Consider the following 18,814-nt stretch of genomic DNA (forward strand, 5'->3'; position numbering starts at 1 on the left):
GTGAGAAAGAGAAGAACCATTGGCGCAGTTGTGATCACATGACACTGGGCATAAAAACAAGAAGCGCATGCATGCCACATAATACTCGATGATACTTGGTACTCGTAAATCATGGAATGCGAGTCAGAATTTACAAAAAAAATTTAGTTGTCTTGCGGCACACTCACAAACCGGGTTACTCGCAAACCGAGGTTCCACTGTACATCCCTTCATCTCACCAGTATTCCCTAATTGATTAATGGCCACACTGCCAAAATTGTTCAAAGAACATAACAAGGTGTAAGGTGGTGAATTGGGCTCCAAATTTCACAGATCTCAATTCGATTGAGCATCTATGGGATGTGCTGAACATACAAATCGAATCCATGGACTCCTATCTTGCTGTAGTTTTAATTCTATGGTTGATCATCTTTTTTGTCTTTCCGCTTATCCGGCACCGGAGGAAACCACCGCTCAGCACCAGGCCAATACCATGCTGTGGGGATGTTTTTCAGCAGCAGGAATTGGGAGAATAGTCAGGATAATGGAAGAGATGACTGCAGCAATGTACAGAGACATCCTTGATGAAAACCTGCTCCAGAGCGCTCTTGACCTCAGACTGGGGCGGCGGTTCATCTTTCAGCAGGACAACAACCCTAAGCACGCAGCCAAGATATCAAAGGAGTGGTTTCAGGACAACTCTGTGAATGTCCTTGAGTGGCCCAACCAGAGCCGAGACTCGAATCCAAATGAACATCTCTGAAGAAATCTTAAAATGGCTGTGCACTGACGCTTCCCATCCAACCTGATGGAGCTTGAGAGGTGCTACAAAAAGGAATGGGCGAAACTGGCCAAGGATAGGTATGCCAAGCTTGTGACATCATATTCAAAAATACTTGAGACTCCACAACAACATTGTGTAATAGTGAGGACTTCATGAACTTTTTTAATAATAAAATTGTAAATATTAGTCATAAAATTGAGGCTTTGAAACCAAATAATGTAAGTTATGCAGATGTTAAACTAGCCATGTCGGATCGGAACTTAGACTACTTTACTCCCCTTGAAGAGAATGAACTAATTTCACTCATCTCTTCTGCAAATTCATCAACCTGTATATTAGATCCTGTACCAACACATTTTCTTAAACAGATAGTACCAGCAATAACAGAACCCCTGTTGAGAATAATTAATTCTTCACTCAGCATTGGGTATGTTCCAGGATTTAGGTCTCATCACAGCACAGAGACAGCACTCGTTAAAGTAGTAAATGACTTCCTATTGGCCTCTGATCAAGGTTGTGTAACCATGCTTGTATTACTTGACCTTAGTGCAGCTTTTGACACGATTGATCATAGTATTCTTCTTCACAGATTAGAAAATGTACTAGGAATTAAGGGTACAGCCCTCTCCTGGCTCAGATACTATTTGACCGATCGGTGTCAGTATGTAGACTTAAATGGTGATTATTCTGAATGTTCTCTAGTGAAGTTTGGTGCTCCAAAGGGTTCAGTTTTAGGCCCACTGCTTTTTTCCCTTTACATGCTTCCTCTGGGCAACATAATCCGTAAGCATGGTATTAGTTTTCACTGTTAGGCTGACGACACACAGTTATATGTCTCAGCAAAACCTGATTGCGAGTAACCCGGTTTGTGAGCGTGCCACAAGACATCCAAAATTTTTTAGTAAATTCTGACTTAAAAAATGAGCATTCCATGATTTACGAGTACCAAGTATCATCGAGTATTATGTGGCATGCATGCGCTTCTTGTGTTCATGCCTACTTCGATCAAAGGATGCAGGCTGCTTATCAGTACCACATATTATGAAAAATACAGCTGGGGGCAGAGCTTTTTCTTACAAAGCCCCAAAATTATGGAATAGTCTTCCAATTAGTGTTCGGGACTCAGACACAGTCTCAGTGTTTAAGTCCAGGCTAAAAACCTATTTATTTACTCAAGCATTTTTATAAATAGATTTGTCTTAAAGGAGCAGATCTGGGGGACTCATGGACGTAGAGTATTATGGTGAACTGGTATGTTTAGATGCTGTCCTCCCTACACTCATTGATCTCTCAGGTTTGCTTTACATCCCAGGAAGCCCTCATGTTTGTGTTTCCTTCTGGCTCTACCTTTTAGTTATGCTGTCATACTTAGTCCTGCCGAAGTCTCTGCTTGCACTCTACAGTAAATATACATTTACATTATATGACTGTGACCAGACCTAACTCTTATCTCTTCTCTTCCGTCTCTCTCTGTCGAGCTACACATGTCGTTCCTGAGCTGCCAGTGATCCAGACTCCCTCTGCCCTCCGGACCTGTGTGACCCATCCTGGTGCGCCGCTTCTGGTTGGAGATCTCGTCACATGGATGCCCCGTGTGTCTCTTTGGGATGCGTCTCGTGTCTGGGGATGGTTCTCTCTACCTAGAAGATGGTTCTGGCCTCGACTGGCGTTGGCAGCTGTTTTTCTAAGGATTTGACTGTTCAATAGTTCAAGACTGGAACTTTATACAAGTCTACCTGAGTTTTCAATAATTAACTAGACTCCATATTAACATCAATTAACATCAACTGTTATGCTGATCTGCCTGCCAACTAACACACAGTATGAATGCAGATCATTTACTGCTTTCTGTTTCACCCAGATGAGGATGGGTTCCCTGTTGAGTCTGGTTCCTCTCAAGGTTTCTTCCTATTACCATCTCAGGAAGTTTTTCCTTGCCACTGTCGCCCTTCTTTTGATTGTGTAAAGCTGCTTTGGGATAATGCCAATGGTTAAAAGCGCTATACAAATAAAATTGAATTGAATTGAACTGTAATTACTACCAAAGGTGCATTGACAAAGTATTGAGCAAAGGCTGTGAATACTTATGTACATGTGATTTCTCTTCTTTTTTTTTTTTTATTTGCAAAAACCTCAAGTAAACTTTTTCACATTGTCATTATAGGGTGTTGCGTGTAGAATTCTAAGGGGAAAAAATGAATTTAATCAATTTTGGAATAAGCCTGTAACATAAAATGTGGAAAAGGTGATGCGCTGTGAATACTTTCCGGATGCACCGTATGTTAGTGCTCTAGTGGTCTGCAAAAAATAATTTTTCAAATTTACTTCAGTTAGTGTATACTAATACTAGAATGAATCTACAATAGTAAGAAATCATCACATCACATTTGTGTAATACTTAGCACTTTTGTTCAGCCTGCAAAATGGTGAATAATGACAAAACACGTTCAAATATTTATTAAACAGTAATAAAGACAGGTATAGGCTACTGTCAGGATTCAAATGCAGTCATCAAAAATAGGGCTTTTTCTGAAAGTTTGTTACAGTCTATACAGTGTTCAGAGTGACCACTATAATGAGAGGTCAGACTTGCCAGTAAAAAAAAAAAAAAAGACATTAAATAGTGTCATCAAAAACAATACAGCCCCAGTATCAACAGTATTGATAGCTTGCATTATAAAAATGAACTACGCTTTTTTTGAAAAAGGCTTATATTTACTTAAAGGCAGATGTTAAAATAACATATAAAAAGCATTTACAGTTGCAGGTAAACAAACCTAATTTTTTTCCTCATTTCAAACCTTTATTTAAGAAGTGCATCAAACAAAAATAAATTGTCCTCTTTCCTTAATTATGTCCTGAATTTATAGAGGTTTGCATGGCAAGTTCACATATGCACTGTCCTTCATTCATTTACATATACTCTTGATATGAAACAAGATCAAAGAATATTCCATTCCATAATTTTTTCTTTCCTTAGTTCCAGAATTTTGTACACCTGAAGAAAATTTCTGTGGCTGTATGAGATAGCCTGGATACAGCATGCCATTGCTCAGTGTGTTCTCAGTTTGGTCTGGGGAAGCGTGACTGAGATCTCTTAGGGCCGTGCACCAGGGTTCAGCGTCAGATTAGCCATGAGTTCATGAACAGAGGCAAATATTGTACATTCTCCTAAAACATAAAAACAAAAGCACACAAGCATTTGATTACATTATATTTACTGAACTAAATAAAAAAATATATTCTATTATCTAGTATCTAGTATCTAATTAAAATGAAAATAATAATCATAATAATAATAAATATTTTTCCAATCATTAGCAATAAAGCAGTAATGATTTGGTATTGGCTAAATATAAATTCTTAAATCATGAATGTAAGTAATTTATTAAAAAACTTGAGCCATGTGCACATGTTAACATCTTTACGATTATCAGCTTGCTTTTTGACACAAAACTAAGAATAATATTTAAATATAACATGTACTGCAAAAAAATAAATAAATAAAAAATAATGACTGCTAAAGCTTAACAGCGCACCTGGTCGAGCTGGATGGTGCTCATTAAACCTCCTGAGGATAGAGCTGACCATGAGAGCCGCGGCTCCAGAGGAGCTGGGCTGTCGGGGGATGTCAGCCTGCTGCGTCAGTCCTGTGGCCATGTCATACACGATGGGCACGATGATGCTGATGGGCTCCTGAGGCACCTGCACTCTCTGGGTCAGCTGAAGCTGTGGACCAACACGATTTATTGACTGTTCCACCTTTTTATACTTGCATATTAGGTTTCCATTTCTATTATATACACACAGGATGTATATACACTGACTGTGTGTTTATAAGTTGAATGATGACAATACTTACAAAGAAAAGCATTTTGGTCTTGAGCACCACAGCGATAGTTCCTGGAGGAGCAATGGGTGGAGCACTGGGGGGGATAGTCAGACAAAACTGCACATTCCATTTCAGTTGGGCTGCTTGGTCAGGGAACTGCAGGAGTAAAAATAATTTAAGGTTAATAAGAATCACAAAATACAAACAGACCGACACATGCACTCGGGTTCATGCTCTATCTTACCAGCTCAAGCTTCATAATACGAACACAGTCTCTCAGGATGTTGGTGGGAGCCCCCAGCAGTTTTGTAAAGGCATTTAAAGTGTTGTACTTAAAGGGTGGACCTGCAACCTAAAAAAAAAAAAAAAACACGGCATAAGAAAAGACTTACTTCAGCTTAAACAGGTTATCCAGGTTTGGCCCGTACAAACATCCCTGGAAAACACCTTATAAAAATCTGCAGTTAAGCAAGGATACTAGCAAACTGTGCTCAAGTCTTTTCTGTTAATTTATGATGTTATTCACAATACAGACAGTCTTATTTAGTCCTATATAATGGTCTGAACTGAAATAGTTCCACACACACACCAGATTAATTAACTTTCCGCAGTCACTTGCACTAAAATGGTCAAGCTAATTGTTTAATCTGCAAGAGAGGTCCTCTGGAATAAAGCAGCTGGGGATTGTTCACTCACCCTGGTCTCAAAGAATTTCTCCAAAACTTGCAGTTCATCTTGTGACCAGGGTCCAGTGTTCTCCGGTGTGACTTTAAGCTGCAGAGTCTGGTAGCTCTTTGGGTTCAGAGCCACCCGACATTTCAGCACCTCCGTCTTAAACATGATGACTCCTGGTTCATTGGAGTTGACAATAGTGAGCTATGGAAAGGAGGAAGCGCGTGGTTAGAGTTCGGCTTTGTACAGATATAGGAACATGTACAGACATTTTTCTCAGACCCAGTTTAAGCCTGATAAGATATTCAAAGGAATGATCATTCTCATAATTATAATAATCATCAGCTTATTACTGTGCATAAAAAGGACTTTAAAAGTTTTACTTCTGGAAGTACTAGAGAATAAAGGAGTTACTGTATGAAATCATTTATGCTACTTACTTTACAATACTTTTCTCATGGAATGAGAAACGAATATACTTATGAATGCATTTAAATGCTTGTTAACTAGACGGAGTATTTAATCATAGGGTTACATAGCTTCTTCTCTATCAGATAAAAAAAAAACAAGAGGGTAAAGCAGAGGATCTCACATTGGGTTCTAGCTGGATGATTCTCTGCAGATGCCGCCTCATGATGACTGAGCCCAGGAAGCGTTCAAGTGGCGAGCACAGGTAACTTCCAGCTAGCCCTGGCACCAGGCACATAGTGGGAGAGGGCAGCAGTAACACATGCAAGGCATTGTGGGTAAGAATGGTGGGGATGGAGGCCGCCCATGAGCGCTGAGGTAGCTTACGAGGTGGAGGCATACTGGTCGGCATCACTTGGGAACCTACACAAATCATTGCTATTCAGTACGTCTGTCTTATGAAGCTTGGACCAGCAACATTGTAAAAGATAATAATGAATATAACTGATTTAATAAATAGTCAACAAGTAAAAGTTTGTCCTTTTTAACAAGACTTGCATCAGGTTTGTCATTAGTTCAGTGCATCCTTTCTGTGCATTTACTCACTGGTCCCTGCACGAGGAGAGTGTGAGGCATCTGGAATTGGCGAGTGGAGTGAGGGGTTACCAGGTGACATGCCGTGCATGCGTGGAGAGGGGCCAGAGACTTGTGGAGAGCTTGGCCATGTGCCAGTCCTCTGACTGGGAGACACCATAGGGTATGGGGAACTCGGGTCCAAAGCTCCTGTATTGCAATCAGAATACAGCCTGAGCACACCAGTACTTATTTTATTTCCAATATCCCTTAACAACAAAATTTAACAAACTCATTAAATAAAAGAACATGGAATTTTCTAATTAGAATTGTTACACAGGTGATGTACATTTGTAATCAATTTGTGATTAAGTTAAAACATTTTAGATACTGTATAAACTTAAAATTAATTTTATTAATTTGTCGTAGAGTCTGATAAATATAAGGAAATATTGATTATACATTGATTTTTTAAGAGTGTTTTAAGTTGGTGAATCAAACGAAAACCTTCATTTACTTTAGCACTCTTTATTGCTAATTGGTGTCACAAAAAATGTATGCTTTCTGTAGATAATCTTAATTTTATTCCATGGCAGTGTTCCAGCCTCCAGGAAAAAGAAGCTTCCAGATGCTAATTTGCAAAACACCTTTAAGGTTTTCATTTGACTCAGCATAACAAGTCATTTAACTCATTCAAGTAAAGGAAAGTGAATTAAAACAATCACGGGATTTATCATTAATAAGCAAATTAATATGTCCCAGTCTCATATCATGCTCGCACACAAGTCACCTTCATTTTACTGGAACAAAAAAGTAATTAGTATCAACAGCCAACCCACCACCAAATCAGTATCCATTCAACCCTAACTGTTAATATTAGTAAGAAATTAGTCCCTGCACCAACCTTGTTCACACAGTCATCTGTATAAGCATCCCTGCCAGAGCCTACACAGATATCTCACAGAGCCTGAGGGCTGTTTCTCAGTAGAGGGAACAGCTAAGGCCAGGTCGCCTCCTCTCAAACTTACCATGTGGGCTGGCAAAGTTGGATGTCTGACCCATAGAAATGCCCAAAGAGGAGGGAGACGGAGTGGGCCCGAAGGGCGAGGGCGCCCGCAGAGCTCCACTAGGGGAATTGGCTGCATGGATGTTCCCTGCACACAGTCAACTGATGAGAAGTCTGTCTCTCCCACTGTGGCTCACACACACACACACACACACACACACACACACACACACACTCGCACGCACACACACACACACTCGCACACACACACACACACACTCGCACACACACACACACACACTCGCACACACACACACACACACTCGCACACACACACACACACACTCGCACACACACACACACACACTCGCACACACACACACACACACACTCGCACACACACACACACACACACACTCGCACACACACACACACACACTCGCACACACACACACACACACTCGCACACACACACACACACACTCGCACACACACACACACACACTCGCACACACACACACACTCGCACACACACACACACTCGCACACACACACACTCGCACACACACACACACTCGCACACACACACACACTCGCACGCACACACACACTCGCACGCACACACACACTCGCACGCACACACACACTCGCACACACACACTCGCACACACACACTCGCACACACACACTCGCACACACACACTCGCACACACACACTCGCACACACACACTCGCACACACACACTCGCACACACACACTCGCACACACACACTCGCACACACACACTCGCACACACGCACATACAAAGCTGAAGCAGGACAGCAGCTACAGACCTCAACTGGAATGAGTGAACAGGCACAAAGCAGTTGCATGCTCTGACCAAGTTTTTTACGTGCAAGCTCAAAGATGGTGTGAATATACAGAGCCAAAAAACAAAAAAACAAAAAAACACCATACACACCCATCTGTCCCCATAGTGATAGCCTAGCTGGGTGCATGGCACTTGCAGTATGTGGCAAAATGATTATCCTTCTATGCCCTAATCACCACAATGAATGCCAAGCGAATAAGGTGGCAGAACCACGCACTGCACCAAGCACTAGGCTTACCCGGTGAGTGTGTCGGCATCATGGAAGGAGATGGAGCCACGCTGCCATGGTAGGGGTTATTTGGAGAAGTGAGGGGTGGGTAGACCCCTTGGCTTCTGATTGGCTGTTGAGGTTGCATGTGGGGCATGAGTGTCTCCATAACGTCCACACCCACTGGAGAAGGAGGATTGTCGTCCTCATTGACTGAACGCCGCCGTGCATCCTGGTTGCTGTCCACAAACATGTTCAAGAACGTCTGCAGAGAAAAATTAAAGTGGCAAGCTTCAGTTTATTTTACATCACTAAACGACCAAATTCTTTATGGGATGCTAAATAAAGAACTGCAGAAATAGTGAGTGGTTTAAGGTTGATTGCCTGAGGCTGCTCAAAGCAAAAAAATAAAAAAAGACTTTTGGTGATTGTGGTGAGCCTAGTACCAAAATAGCACAAAACACTAGAAAAAGATAAATTATACACTGGAAAGCCTGTCTACCTTTAGTCCAGGAGCTGGATAAAAGCCCTCTACAATCTTGGTGTTATCAAAGAGGCTATAGGCACCATCGCGGATGGCCACCACTCCTCGACTGCGGCAGTAGATGTCGATGCAGTACATGCTGCGGAAGGCCAGGCGGATGTGGGTGGGGGACTGTGGTAGGATGGAGAAGCACTGATAGGCTGTGTTGGTCCTCTGGGTCAGACCCAGCATGGGCACAGTTGGCAGTTTGTTGATAGCATTTAAAGGAGCCTGTGTGTCTGACAGTACCTGAAAGGGCAAAAAAAAAATCTGAGTTAATATCACTTGACATTTCTTTTAAGGTCCAGGAAACTGGCTGGAATATTGCCAGTGATGGAGCAGGATGGCTATAATCAACTTAGCTAAACACTCCCAGCAAATACTGTAAAAAATATATCCTAAGGTTTTGTTCTATCTTTGCTCCTTACAGCACTCAGAAAAAGAAAAACAAAATCACTGCTGCGAACCTCTACTACTCTTAAAGATTTCAATTTTATTTAAACATCTGGTCTAGTCCATCTAGGTTTCAACTGGCATTGTAAATAGCAGAGTGATGCTTGTTGTAATTAAACTCAGCAGGAATAGGCATGTCTGTTGTAGACGATTTAAGTCCAGAGAGAACAACAGACCTGTAGTAGCTGCACCACACTGGGGGTCTTGTTAAACATCTCCTGGAGCTGGTGAAGGATGATGTTGTGGCAGTTACTGCAGCCGGAGTTAGGTCCGACCGTGCCCAGGGCAAGGTGGAAGCGTTGGGTTACAGAGTTCCACTGGATTGTTACCTTCAGGAGTGACATCATATCGAGCATTACAGGCATCTCTTTCGTGCAGATCAATCAATCGGAATACATAATCAATTAACCATAAACTGATACAAAAGTAAGTACCCAGTTCACAAACATATACTTACAGAGCTGCCTTTTGTGTTGCCATAACACAGGACTAATTTCCGGTAGTTATACAACCGTATTTCAGAGAATAGGCTCAATAAGGACGGCATTTCTGGAGGGGAAATAGACAGAAATTTAGTCCCATGGAATTCTAAAAACAGCACAGTGACATAGCAAGAGCCCCAGTTCATTCCCAAACTCAGGCTTCTGTCTGTGTAAAGTGTGTGTGTTTGTTCTCTGTGTGGTCTCCACTAGGTTCTCTAGTTTCCACCAAAACCTCTCTAGGGCAATAGATGGATTGGTTATGTTATATTACTCACAACTGTGAAATTAGAGTAGATTTGTGTGTGTGTAGGTGAAAGTGTGTGCGCTTTTGCCAAATGTTGGTGTATGGTGCCAAATGATGGACTGTACTCACCAGGAACAGCCCGCGAGAATTCCAGCACACACTCATACAGCTGGCTGATGCTATTCCAGTCGTTTAGAAACATTTCCACCACCTTCCGTCCTCCCACCGGCTCTGACAACGGGTTCTCGTATGTCAGGTAGACGTGTCGTGTCGAGGCTGTATGAACACACAAGCAGATTCACAATTGATGAAGCCGCAAACTAATCCATTTATGCCAGGTTTCTGACCGTCTTGGGTGACATGATCAATATAAGGTTTATTTTTTAATATGCATTACCCCCCACCCCATCAAGCCAAGTCCAGTGCTGCTGTACTTGAAGGAATATTTTAATCTCACCCTGTTCTTTACTTGAGGTGCTGTTGAGGGGGCAGTTGGCAAAGACCAGCTCTGCCACCCACGTGCGGTTATTTCGGCCCTGCAACCTGAAGGTGCAGTCCAGCAAAGAGCGATCCAGAGCCTTCCTCGTCTCCTCACCAACACCTTTGGCAGGCGGCACCCTGGGAGGGGAAGAACAGAGAGCTACACGGTGAAACAATTAAGGCACAAAGCAAATGACATACAGCATGTGGTGGTATAGTTTTTAACTAAAATCTGTTTTAAATATACATGTATAGGCTCACCTGAGAAGACGAATAGCATGGCTACATCCATCTCCTTCAACCTGCACCCCTTGATGAGGAACCTCCATATTAGACAGCTGAGAAAACGAACCAATAAATGAGAAGTATGGAACATGCCAATGTATTTCTTATTGTTTAAAGCAGGAAAATGTAACTCGGTATTGTACCTCACAGCGCAGGCCAATGAGAGGCATGTTGGTGTCACACATGGCTACCAGATGAGCCAGCTCCTTATTGAATGCACACATCTCCCCAGAGCGCTTGGGCTTTTTAGGCTCAGGAGCACCCCGCTCTGGTGATAACTGCAGAACAACATTCATTTTACATTTAAATTTGGATAATATAAATAAAGAAATATTCTAGAGAAGAAAAATTGACTGGAGCTACAGGAATAATATAGATAATACATCAAAAATATTATGCAAATATGTACATAAACAGATGCTAAAATCCTCATATACATGCTTTAAACAATTTTGCAAAGGTACGCAATTAGATTTTAAATTAAAAATAATCATACAATAAAATTATTAGTTTAAATGAAAAGTATATATATATATATCAATATTTCAATCAATCATTCAAAATTAAATGATAATTTGCCCTGAAGAGTAAATTCTGATGAATATCCCATATGGTCACTAATATAGCTTACTCAACTTTTGTTTATTTCTTTTACATCAGTGGAAAAATGTGATGAGGCCAGACAAAGTAGTTCAAGAAACATTACACAAGAGAGCGGGACAGTGCAAGAACAGTCTTCAACATCCAGCGAGAACATCTGGAAGTGTTATCCACAACACGATCACACGTTTAACAATTAGTCTGCTGTATATTATTATTGTATAATATAACATCACTACACATCTCTACATCATTTACATTTTTATATTTTACCTAACATTTATTTAATTAGAATTTTATTTAAATTACATTTTATTTAACCCGCTTTACACAACTTTTTCCGGGTCGTTGAGAGTCGTGTAAGGATTCACTGCATGTTGTTGTGTATGTAACAAAATTAGAAATTCTAGTAAAACTACAGGCACAATCATGACATCTAAACCTGGACTTTCCTAAAAGCTGCTTCTTGCACCGGGCAAAATTACACAGTTTTACTCCAAGCTCCACTCCACTTAAAAACTGGGACATTTAGTTGTTGTTGTTTTGTTTGGTTGTTTTTGCCAAAATACTGTTTTTTTTTTTAATTAACAGTAATTTACAGTTATATCGTTATAGTAAATTTCATTTTATTAACTATACCGATATAATTTCCTTCCATAACCAAGAACCAATAGCACTTCTCACCTTCCTCTTAGTACCAGGCCGGGTCAAGCGGCCAGAGGAGAAGTCCTGCACCAGCTTTTCAAGGTCAGGCTTGAACTGCTGCAGGAGCAGGGCACATGGCAGCCCATCGTCTCCCTCTGGCTGACTCACTGATAGGAAGTAATATTTATACTGAAGCTCTGTGGGGCTGCTGGGACTGTCAAACATTTCAACCACCTGGGAAAAGACGAGCTTTAATCCCTTAACAACCAAACATTTTTGATGATTTTTGTCCTCACAAACAATCCACACAAGAGACTTACGATGTAATATTGTGGGAGGCGAGTGAGTTTGATGAAGAGGCGGTGTTTGGTAAGGTTGCCCACAGGATGAGAGGCGGAGTTAGATAAGTGGAGAAAGTCTGTGCACACTGTGGGGAGATGTTTCACAGACTGTCTGCACCGCTGCTCACCCAGCCAGAACCTATTCAACAGAAACATTAACACTTACTTTACATCAGCTTCTATATGAGGGAGAATACCAATGTGCCTTTAAAAGAAAGAGATGCATTATTGCGTTGTAATGCTTACTTTAACTGTTGTAACCACGTAAGGATGCGCTTCATGTCATCATTGATGGTCTTCTCAATGTCATCCAACATTGACTGATCTGCAAAATACAAACACATCATGGATGTTCATGCAAAAACATAACATATATATATATATATATATTATATAAAACATATAATGATGTAACAGGAAGATGACAGTCAGTGCTGGGATGAGAGGTTTCAACAAATAAATAATCTTAATAAAACAAAAATTTGCTTTTGTTTTTTAGGAATCGCTCTGCAATTTAAATACTTTTTGTTGCGTACCTAGTTAATTTTTCCAATGCTTCAAATCTTTTTTTTTTATTATTATTATTTTTAGACATTTATAGGTTTTGCTGAATTGACAAAAAGTCTGATAATAATCTACTAGAATCATCTCTTGTTTTCACCAGGCAGCGGTTTATTTACAGATAACTGCGATAAAATTTTTATTGAAACCCTGTGGAAATCTCTGTAGATCTGTACCACGCATTCAACTGAATACAACTTTACTGAAATGGCAGCGGTACCAGTACTTTCAATACTTATTTGTAATGCACTCTACTATACCAAAAAAGGAAATGTAAGAAACAAGAAATGTAATCACTGCTTATTTTTTATCCATGAATAATATAATGTACTGCATAAAAAGCAATAATTATCATTAAATAAACTGAACACCAGAAGCTTCCAGTGCACATCATTCATGTGCTCAAAAATATTTCAAAACCTATTGAAAGGCTCTATAAATCTGGTTATCGGGTATATAGTTCATTACAGAATAGACATGTTTTAATACACACAGTGAAAATAATACAGAATAAATATAAAGTACCAACCAAAAGTTTCAACACCCCTCCTAAAGTAATAATTTTACCTGATTTTCTTTTAAACACTTGATATTGAGATTTGTCTGCTACTCATGCTCTGTAAAGCCTTCATAGCGGCTCTAAACTAATCTAATAATAATTGACTTTTGTTGTCACTTAATTCCCTAATGCCATGTGTTATTTCATAGTTTAAAAAATCTCCAGTATTGTTTTAGAATGTATAAAACAAATCAATAAACAACAACAAAAAAAAGAAACATTGAATTAGAAGGCGTTTCCAAACATTTGACTGGTACTGTAGATTGCAAAACAATAGGACATACAGTAAGCACTTAAACCAGATGGCACCATGATGAGTTTTTAAGGGGAAAAAAATTGCTTACCAATTCCATATAGCATTGGCTGAAATGTGCCCGAGTACAAGTCAACAAATATGTGAAGACACTCGGATCGTCCACACGGCTCCAGAATAGGAATGACTAGAGTAGGAAGAGCAGTCTCTATAAATGCTGCAGAAAAAAAAAAAACACACATCCTGGTTACACACTTGTACAAAATGTAACATTGTTACATTACTTCGGGAGACCTTTCCTGATGAATAAAAGCAGACTCTTACAGTTGTCACTAGGATTGCTGCTCTTTAGTATAGCTTTGAGTTCCTGCAGCTTCTGATGAGAGCGAGCATGAACGCTATCAATTAATAGCTTTTCAACTGAGAGGTGGTCAATCTGCAGTAAAAAAAATAAATAAATAATAATTTAAAAGCCATTGTAGATTACCAGTGCAGATAGTAATCTAGCCACAATTTCAATCCCCATACCTTCATGGCTCTTTCCATTAGTTTGGAATCACAGGCTGGCAAAGGAGGCTCATGGGAAATCTGTAATGGCTTTGATCCATCTGTCTCGTCGATCCTAATGCTGACTTTTTGCACTGATGCTGTACCTGTCTTGCGACCCAGCACCTGTTGACTGGAGGGAAAAGAGCATGATGAGCGACAGTTACAGATCGTGGTGCGTTCAGAAGCGATAGCGTGAGACTTCATACTTCCAGACGGCCAGAGAGAGGCACTTGGCGGGAAGGTAGCGCTCCACCTGCACTAAGTCTCCCCAACGTTCTCTGATCAGCATCAGAGTCTGAGAGTGCAGCACCTCCAGCTGAAGGGAAAGGCAAAATGAATCTGATGGCCTCAGTCAAGAAGGTGGATAACGCAGAGCAAAACTGAACACAGACTGTGTAACGTGGATTTATGTGGATAATTGACTAATTACAAATTGTAATATATACACAAAGGACTTGACTAGAAAATTTCAAGGTTTTAAAATGTGAAAAGAGGAGATTTAGAGAGAGAAACAAAAAAAAACATTAAACATTTTCACGGCTGCGTAAGTGTAAAGGAGCAGTGAGGAAAAAGCAGGGAGTAAAAGTGCTTACTGGAATGCAGGTAATGCTTGTGCTTTGTGCACAGCTACAGATTATCAATATAAACCCTTTTACAGCAGCTTCAGCCTCACCTGGCTTTGTGCCCACTATGATAATGCATTTGTGCAGCACTATAACGATTAGGCTACATGCGGTCACAGATATTTATGCCCTTGAATAAAATTCAAACAAGCGCTGTAGTAAGTAATAACACCCAATAAGAAATGCATTATAGGGTAATAAACAACAAAGTGTTAATGTGACCAATTTAAAAATTAAATAGTTCCCCCCCCCAATATTTTCCAGCACACGCTACAGGGCTCTTATACCACAGGAATTTAACAAACATTATAATCGGGGGTTAAGATGGTTCATGTTAACATACAAGTGAGACGTAAAAACTTAAGAAAGGATACGTAGGCAGTTATACATATCCTGGAGAGGCTTTTCATCCGCACATAGGCGTGACTGCACCAGCTCATGGATGAAATTCACTTGCATGCTGTGCACCAGGGCCCGTCCATCTGGGGAAAGAAATGGGGTGGACTAGCATCCTTAGCAATTCTAAAACAGGTCTATCTTCTATAAAAATTTAAAATAAAAAAATAAAAAAATAAAAATAATTTTTAAAAAATAAATACATAATAATAAAATAAATAAATAAATAAAAACACACCGCCTGTCTCCTTGTCCTCAACCAGGATCTCCAGTTTCAGCAATCTCCATGGAATCTCTGGGTCATCCCCCATCACTGTTAACGTGGCTTCAAACTCCCCCTCGACCCGGAACTTCACCCGGCCATTAGCTTATAGAACAGGGCAAATGAGCGCACAAAGGCTTTGCATCATATAACCCTTTTTTTCAGACTTAACTGGAAGCTGTGATGTGGTAGGAAAGAAAATGAGATGTTAGGTTCTTACCCACAGTCAGGTTGGCCAGCTGAGGGGGCAAGTCTGTGGTGACAAGCCGATGGCGTAGGATTTGGTTCAGCTGGTTCAGTGTTGCCTGTTTCTCCGCTTTGGTGATTGGGTCCGGAGGGATTATTTTGTCCTAAAATAAAATTAACACACAAGTTCAAACCTGTAAATCATCCTTGCAAAGACAATTATTATTAACAGCAAGTACCAAAAAAATAATATAGAACTAAAATTAATCTCAGTAGCTTGGCACTGAGGCGTTATAACAAAAACTGTAGATCTGATCCATGGATTGTGGTTGAACACTTACTCGGATGCACGTGGGAAGACGTGGGTATGACCCTGTAGTTAGAACATCAATGGCAAAAGGAATAGCGAAACTGGGCAGACGGGCATGTACCAAGGCATCCCGGGCTAACGATGCCAGTCTGTCTGCTGTGTCAACAAACAGGAAGGCTTGCTGGTCCAAAAACGCAGAGATCATCTGTAAACAGAAACATCAGTAAGAAGTCTACTCACTATGCAGTAGAAAATCATGAACAATAATGCAGCAGAAATGCTGAGGTCAATTAAGAAGTATTGTGATACAAACTATTAAAAGGTGCAATTTACAACCAAGTACTAAGCTGATGTTCCTCTAATCAGCTAACATGGATCCAATTCTAACTGATAATTCCAAGTGGGAAGATTAGATTTCAGTATATACATACAGATTAAAGGTTTTACTCAGCAACGTGAAAACAATCAGCACATATAAAAATAGAAAATACAATAACTAACCTGTTTGTAAATTCACGTTTGTATGATGACACTATTCCTGGTAACAGAATGTACACTACGGTGCAAGTATTTACCTGCCTCTAAGACCTCACACACTAAACTTGCAATCCATGTGTGATGTTCTGGATGTCTATTTTGATTCATGTTGTATAAGTAAGGAAAACCGACTGGAAATAATTTCTTATGAAGACACAAGTGACACATATGGGCTGAAACACATACCGCACACCTCTCCACTTTCCCGGCATTACTAGCCCATTTTACAAGTGCAAGGAGCCGTACAAAGAGCTGCCGCGTCCGGCTGGCAAAATGTACAATTTCGATTTTCCTGAATAGAAGAAGACAAGCAGGGTGTAAACCTACATACCTAGAATTAAAAACAGTCAATCATTTGTTTTACTGATGTAAAGTGCAATTGCAGAGACTGACCTTTCCATGTCGGTTTTACGTGGGAGCCTGGTGGAAGAAAAAAGAAGAAGAAGAAAAAGAAATAAGGAGTGTGTGATACACACATACATACATACACACAAATACCAATGACACAAACAAATAATAGAAAAGACATCCATATCTAATCCACTACAAACTGTACAAACTGTTCCATGTATTATCACGTTGACTCTAAAGTTGATTTTTACATGATTTATTACATTTATAACAGAGATGCAATGTTCGATCGATAGTCAGAATGAACTGTTTTTCAGCTTGATCAGCCATAACCAAGCAGCCGATTCTGTGCCGAGCGCACAAGCTCCTGAGTTAGAAGCAGCACGGGTCCACATGCTCACACGCGCTCAAAACTTTAAAGACAGTTGAGGCGGTAAAATGTCACCTTGTCTTTAGAATCCTACAGGTGATGTGCTTAGTTGTGAGGGAGAGAACCAATGCTATACGGAATGGGCTACGGTATGTTTCATTACTCATGTTCAATTCAGTTGGGAAGCTGTTTAACATAGGTAAGGTATAAAACTTATGACAACTTTTTAAAAGGTTTAAATTCGTAAAACTCTCAAAAAAAAGGAGTCAAATGTAATTGAATCGGGAAATGTATAAGATCGTGATGCTTAGAGGATGGGAATATTAACCGGATCGGCTACTCGGTATGGTGATGATATCGTACCGGGAGATTCCCAACTCGTATATATTTATATGAACTTGGGTGTGTATATACACTAACTGTGTGAATTAAGGGAGGGATTATAATGTAATTATGTTTAGTAATATTCCTGCCAGGAAAGTTAGAAATTGTGAAATGATAATGATAAACGATGTTAATGTGACTCCAAGTCAAAACATACCAAGAGTCAGTCTGCGCTTGCGTCACTGATGTAGCGGCTAAGCTAGCAGCTACATACCTAACCGTGAAAGGGAACCGTTCACTAGACATTAGTTATGCTATAACTGAAAATAGTGAGTGTGTATACTCTTTACAGTCATTCGCACTTCATACCTGATTAGATTTATTTAACAAACGACCAGTGTGTGGCATTTAATTGTTAGTTTGTGTGCTAGCTCGCAGGCTAGGCGGCTAAGCTAACCGCTAACAGGAGCTAACCCCGTGTCTATTCACTGGAGGAAGCCGAACACATTATTAGCCGCTAAAGTGATGGAGGACTCACAGTTCAGCCAGCAGCGTTATTTCATGATATGTCCGCTGAAGCAGGAACTCGATGAGGACGCTGAGGCGGACCCCCTGAGTGGCCGGAGCTCCGGGTGCAGGCTGCGGCGCTGTGCTCGGCCCCCCGACGGGCACCAGCTGGCCCTCTGTGCCGATCTGTACCGGAGCCATTTTACACAGCCAGTGTGTGTGGAGGAGATCCGCGCTGCTCAGGCTCGAAGCGCACACACACACTGTGCAAGGAGATCGAAGAGACCTGTTGTACTGTTTCTAACGCTCCTGACTGGGAACACACACCTTCACGCCATGGAAGATCACTCCAAACCTGCTGCTGAATTAGCCCTGAATATCCCCATGGCTCCCGGCCGCCATCAGCACTGAGCTCTGTGTGTGTGTGTGTGTGTGTGTGAAGCCAGACACTGCACTGCATAGTCACCCCACTGTTTTTCCAAAACTTTTAAAAGAAAAGTGTGTTGTTTTTTGCATTTCGGCGTGAGCCAATAAAAAAAAGTCCCACCATGTAAAGTCTGAAATTTTGTACTAATCATTTAATGCAAAAAGTGTTTAACATTGAAAGAGGACAATTAACATCCACTAAATACTTTTATT

At 40.6% G+C, this 18,814-nt stretch overlaps 1 protein-coding gene across 2 annotated transcripts; it reads right to left on the reverse strand.

Annotated features, from left to right (window-relative positions):
- Positions 1 to 3,205: 3,205 nt before the first annotated feature.
- Positions 3,206 to 18,605, reverse strand: med14 (mediator complex subunit 14). 2 transcript variants are annotated; one of them, XM_053496906.1, is made up of 30 exons: positions 18,207 to 18,605; positions 17,017 to 17,043; positions 16,810 to 16,915; positions 16,118 to 16,291; positions 15,811 to 15,940; positions 15,567 to 15,695; positions 15,307 to 15,414; positions 14,516 to 14,648; positions 14,289 to 14,439; positions 14,085 to 14,196; positions 13,852 to 13,977; positions 12,634 to 12,712; positions 12,367 to 12,526; positions 12,086 to 12,280; positions 10,945 to 11,079; positions 10,778 to 10,854; positions 10,494 to 10,654; positions 10,166 to 10,312; positions 9,768 to 9,859; positions 9,487 to 9,639; positions 8,837 to 9,106; positions 8,365 to 8,599; positions 7,277 to 7,402; positions 6,282 to 6,458; positions 5,860 to 6,098; positions 5,292 to 5,471; positions 4,840 to 4,947; positions 4,626 to 4,751; positions 4,303 to 4,492; positions 3,206 to 3,934 (listed from the first exon to the last, which is right to left on the reverse strand). In XM_053496906.1, exons 1-30 carry the CDS (start codon positions 18,374 to 18,376, stop codon positions 3,861 to 3,863), a joined length of 4,290 nt encoding a protein of 1,429 aa, XP_053352881.1. In that variant the 5' UTR covers positions 18,377 to 18,605; the 3' UTR covers positions 3,206 to 3,860. The 2 variants fall into 2 exon arrangements, with proteins under 2 accessions (XP_053352881.1, XP_053352882.1); XM_053496907.1 differs by lacking the exon at positions 7,277 to 7,402.
- Positions 18,606 to 18,814: the final 209 nt, after the last annotated feature.

The sequence above is a fragment of the Clarias gariepinus genome, chromosome 5, assembly GCF_024256425.1.
Source record: "Clarias gariepinus isolate MV-2021 ecotype Netherlands chromosome 5, CGAR_prim_01v2, whole genome shotgun sequence".
NCBI lineage: Eukaryota > Metazoa > Chordata > Actinopteri > Siluriformes > Clariidae > Clarias > Clarias gariepinus.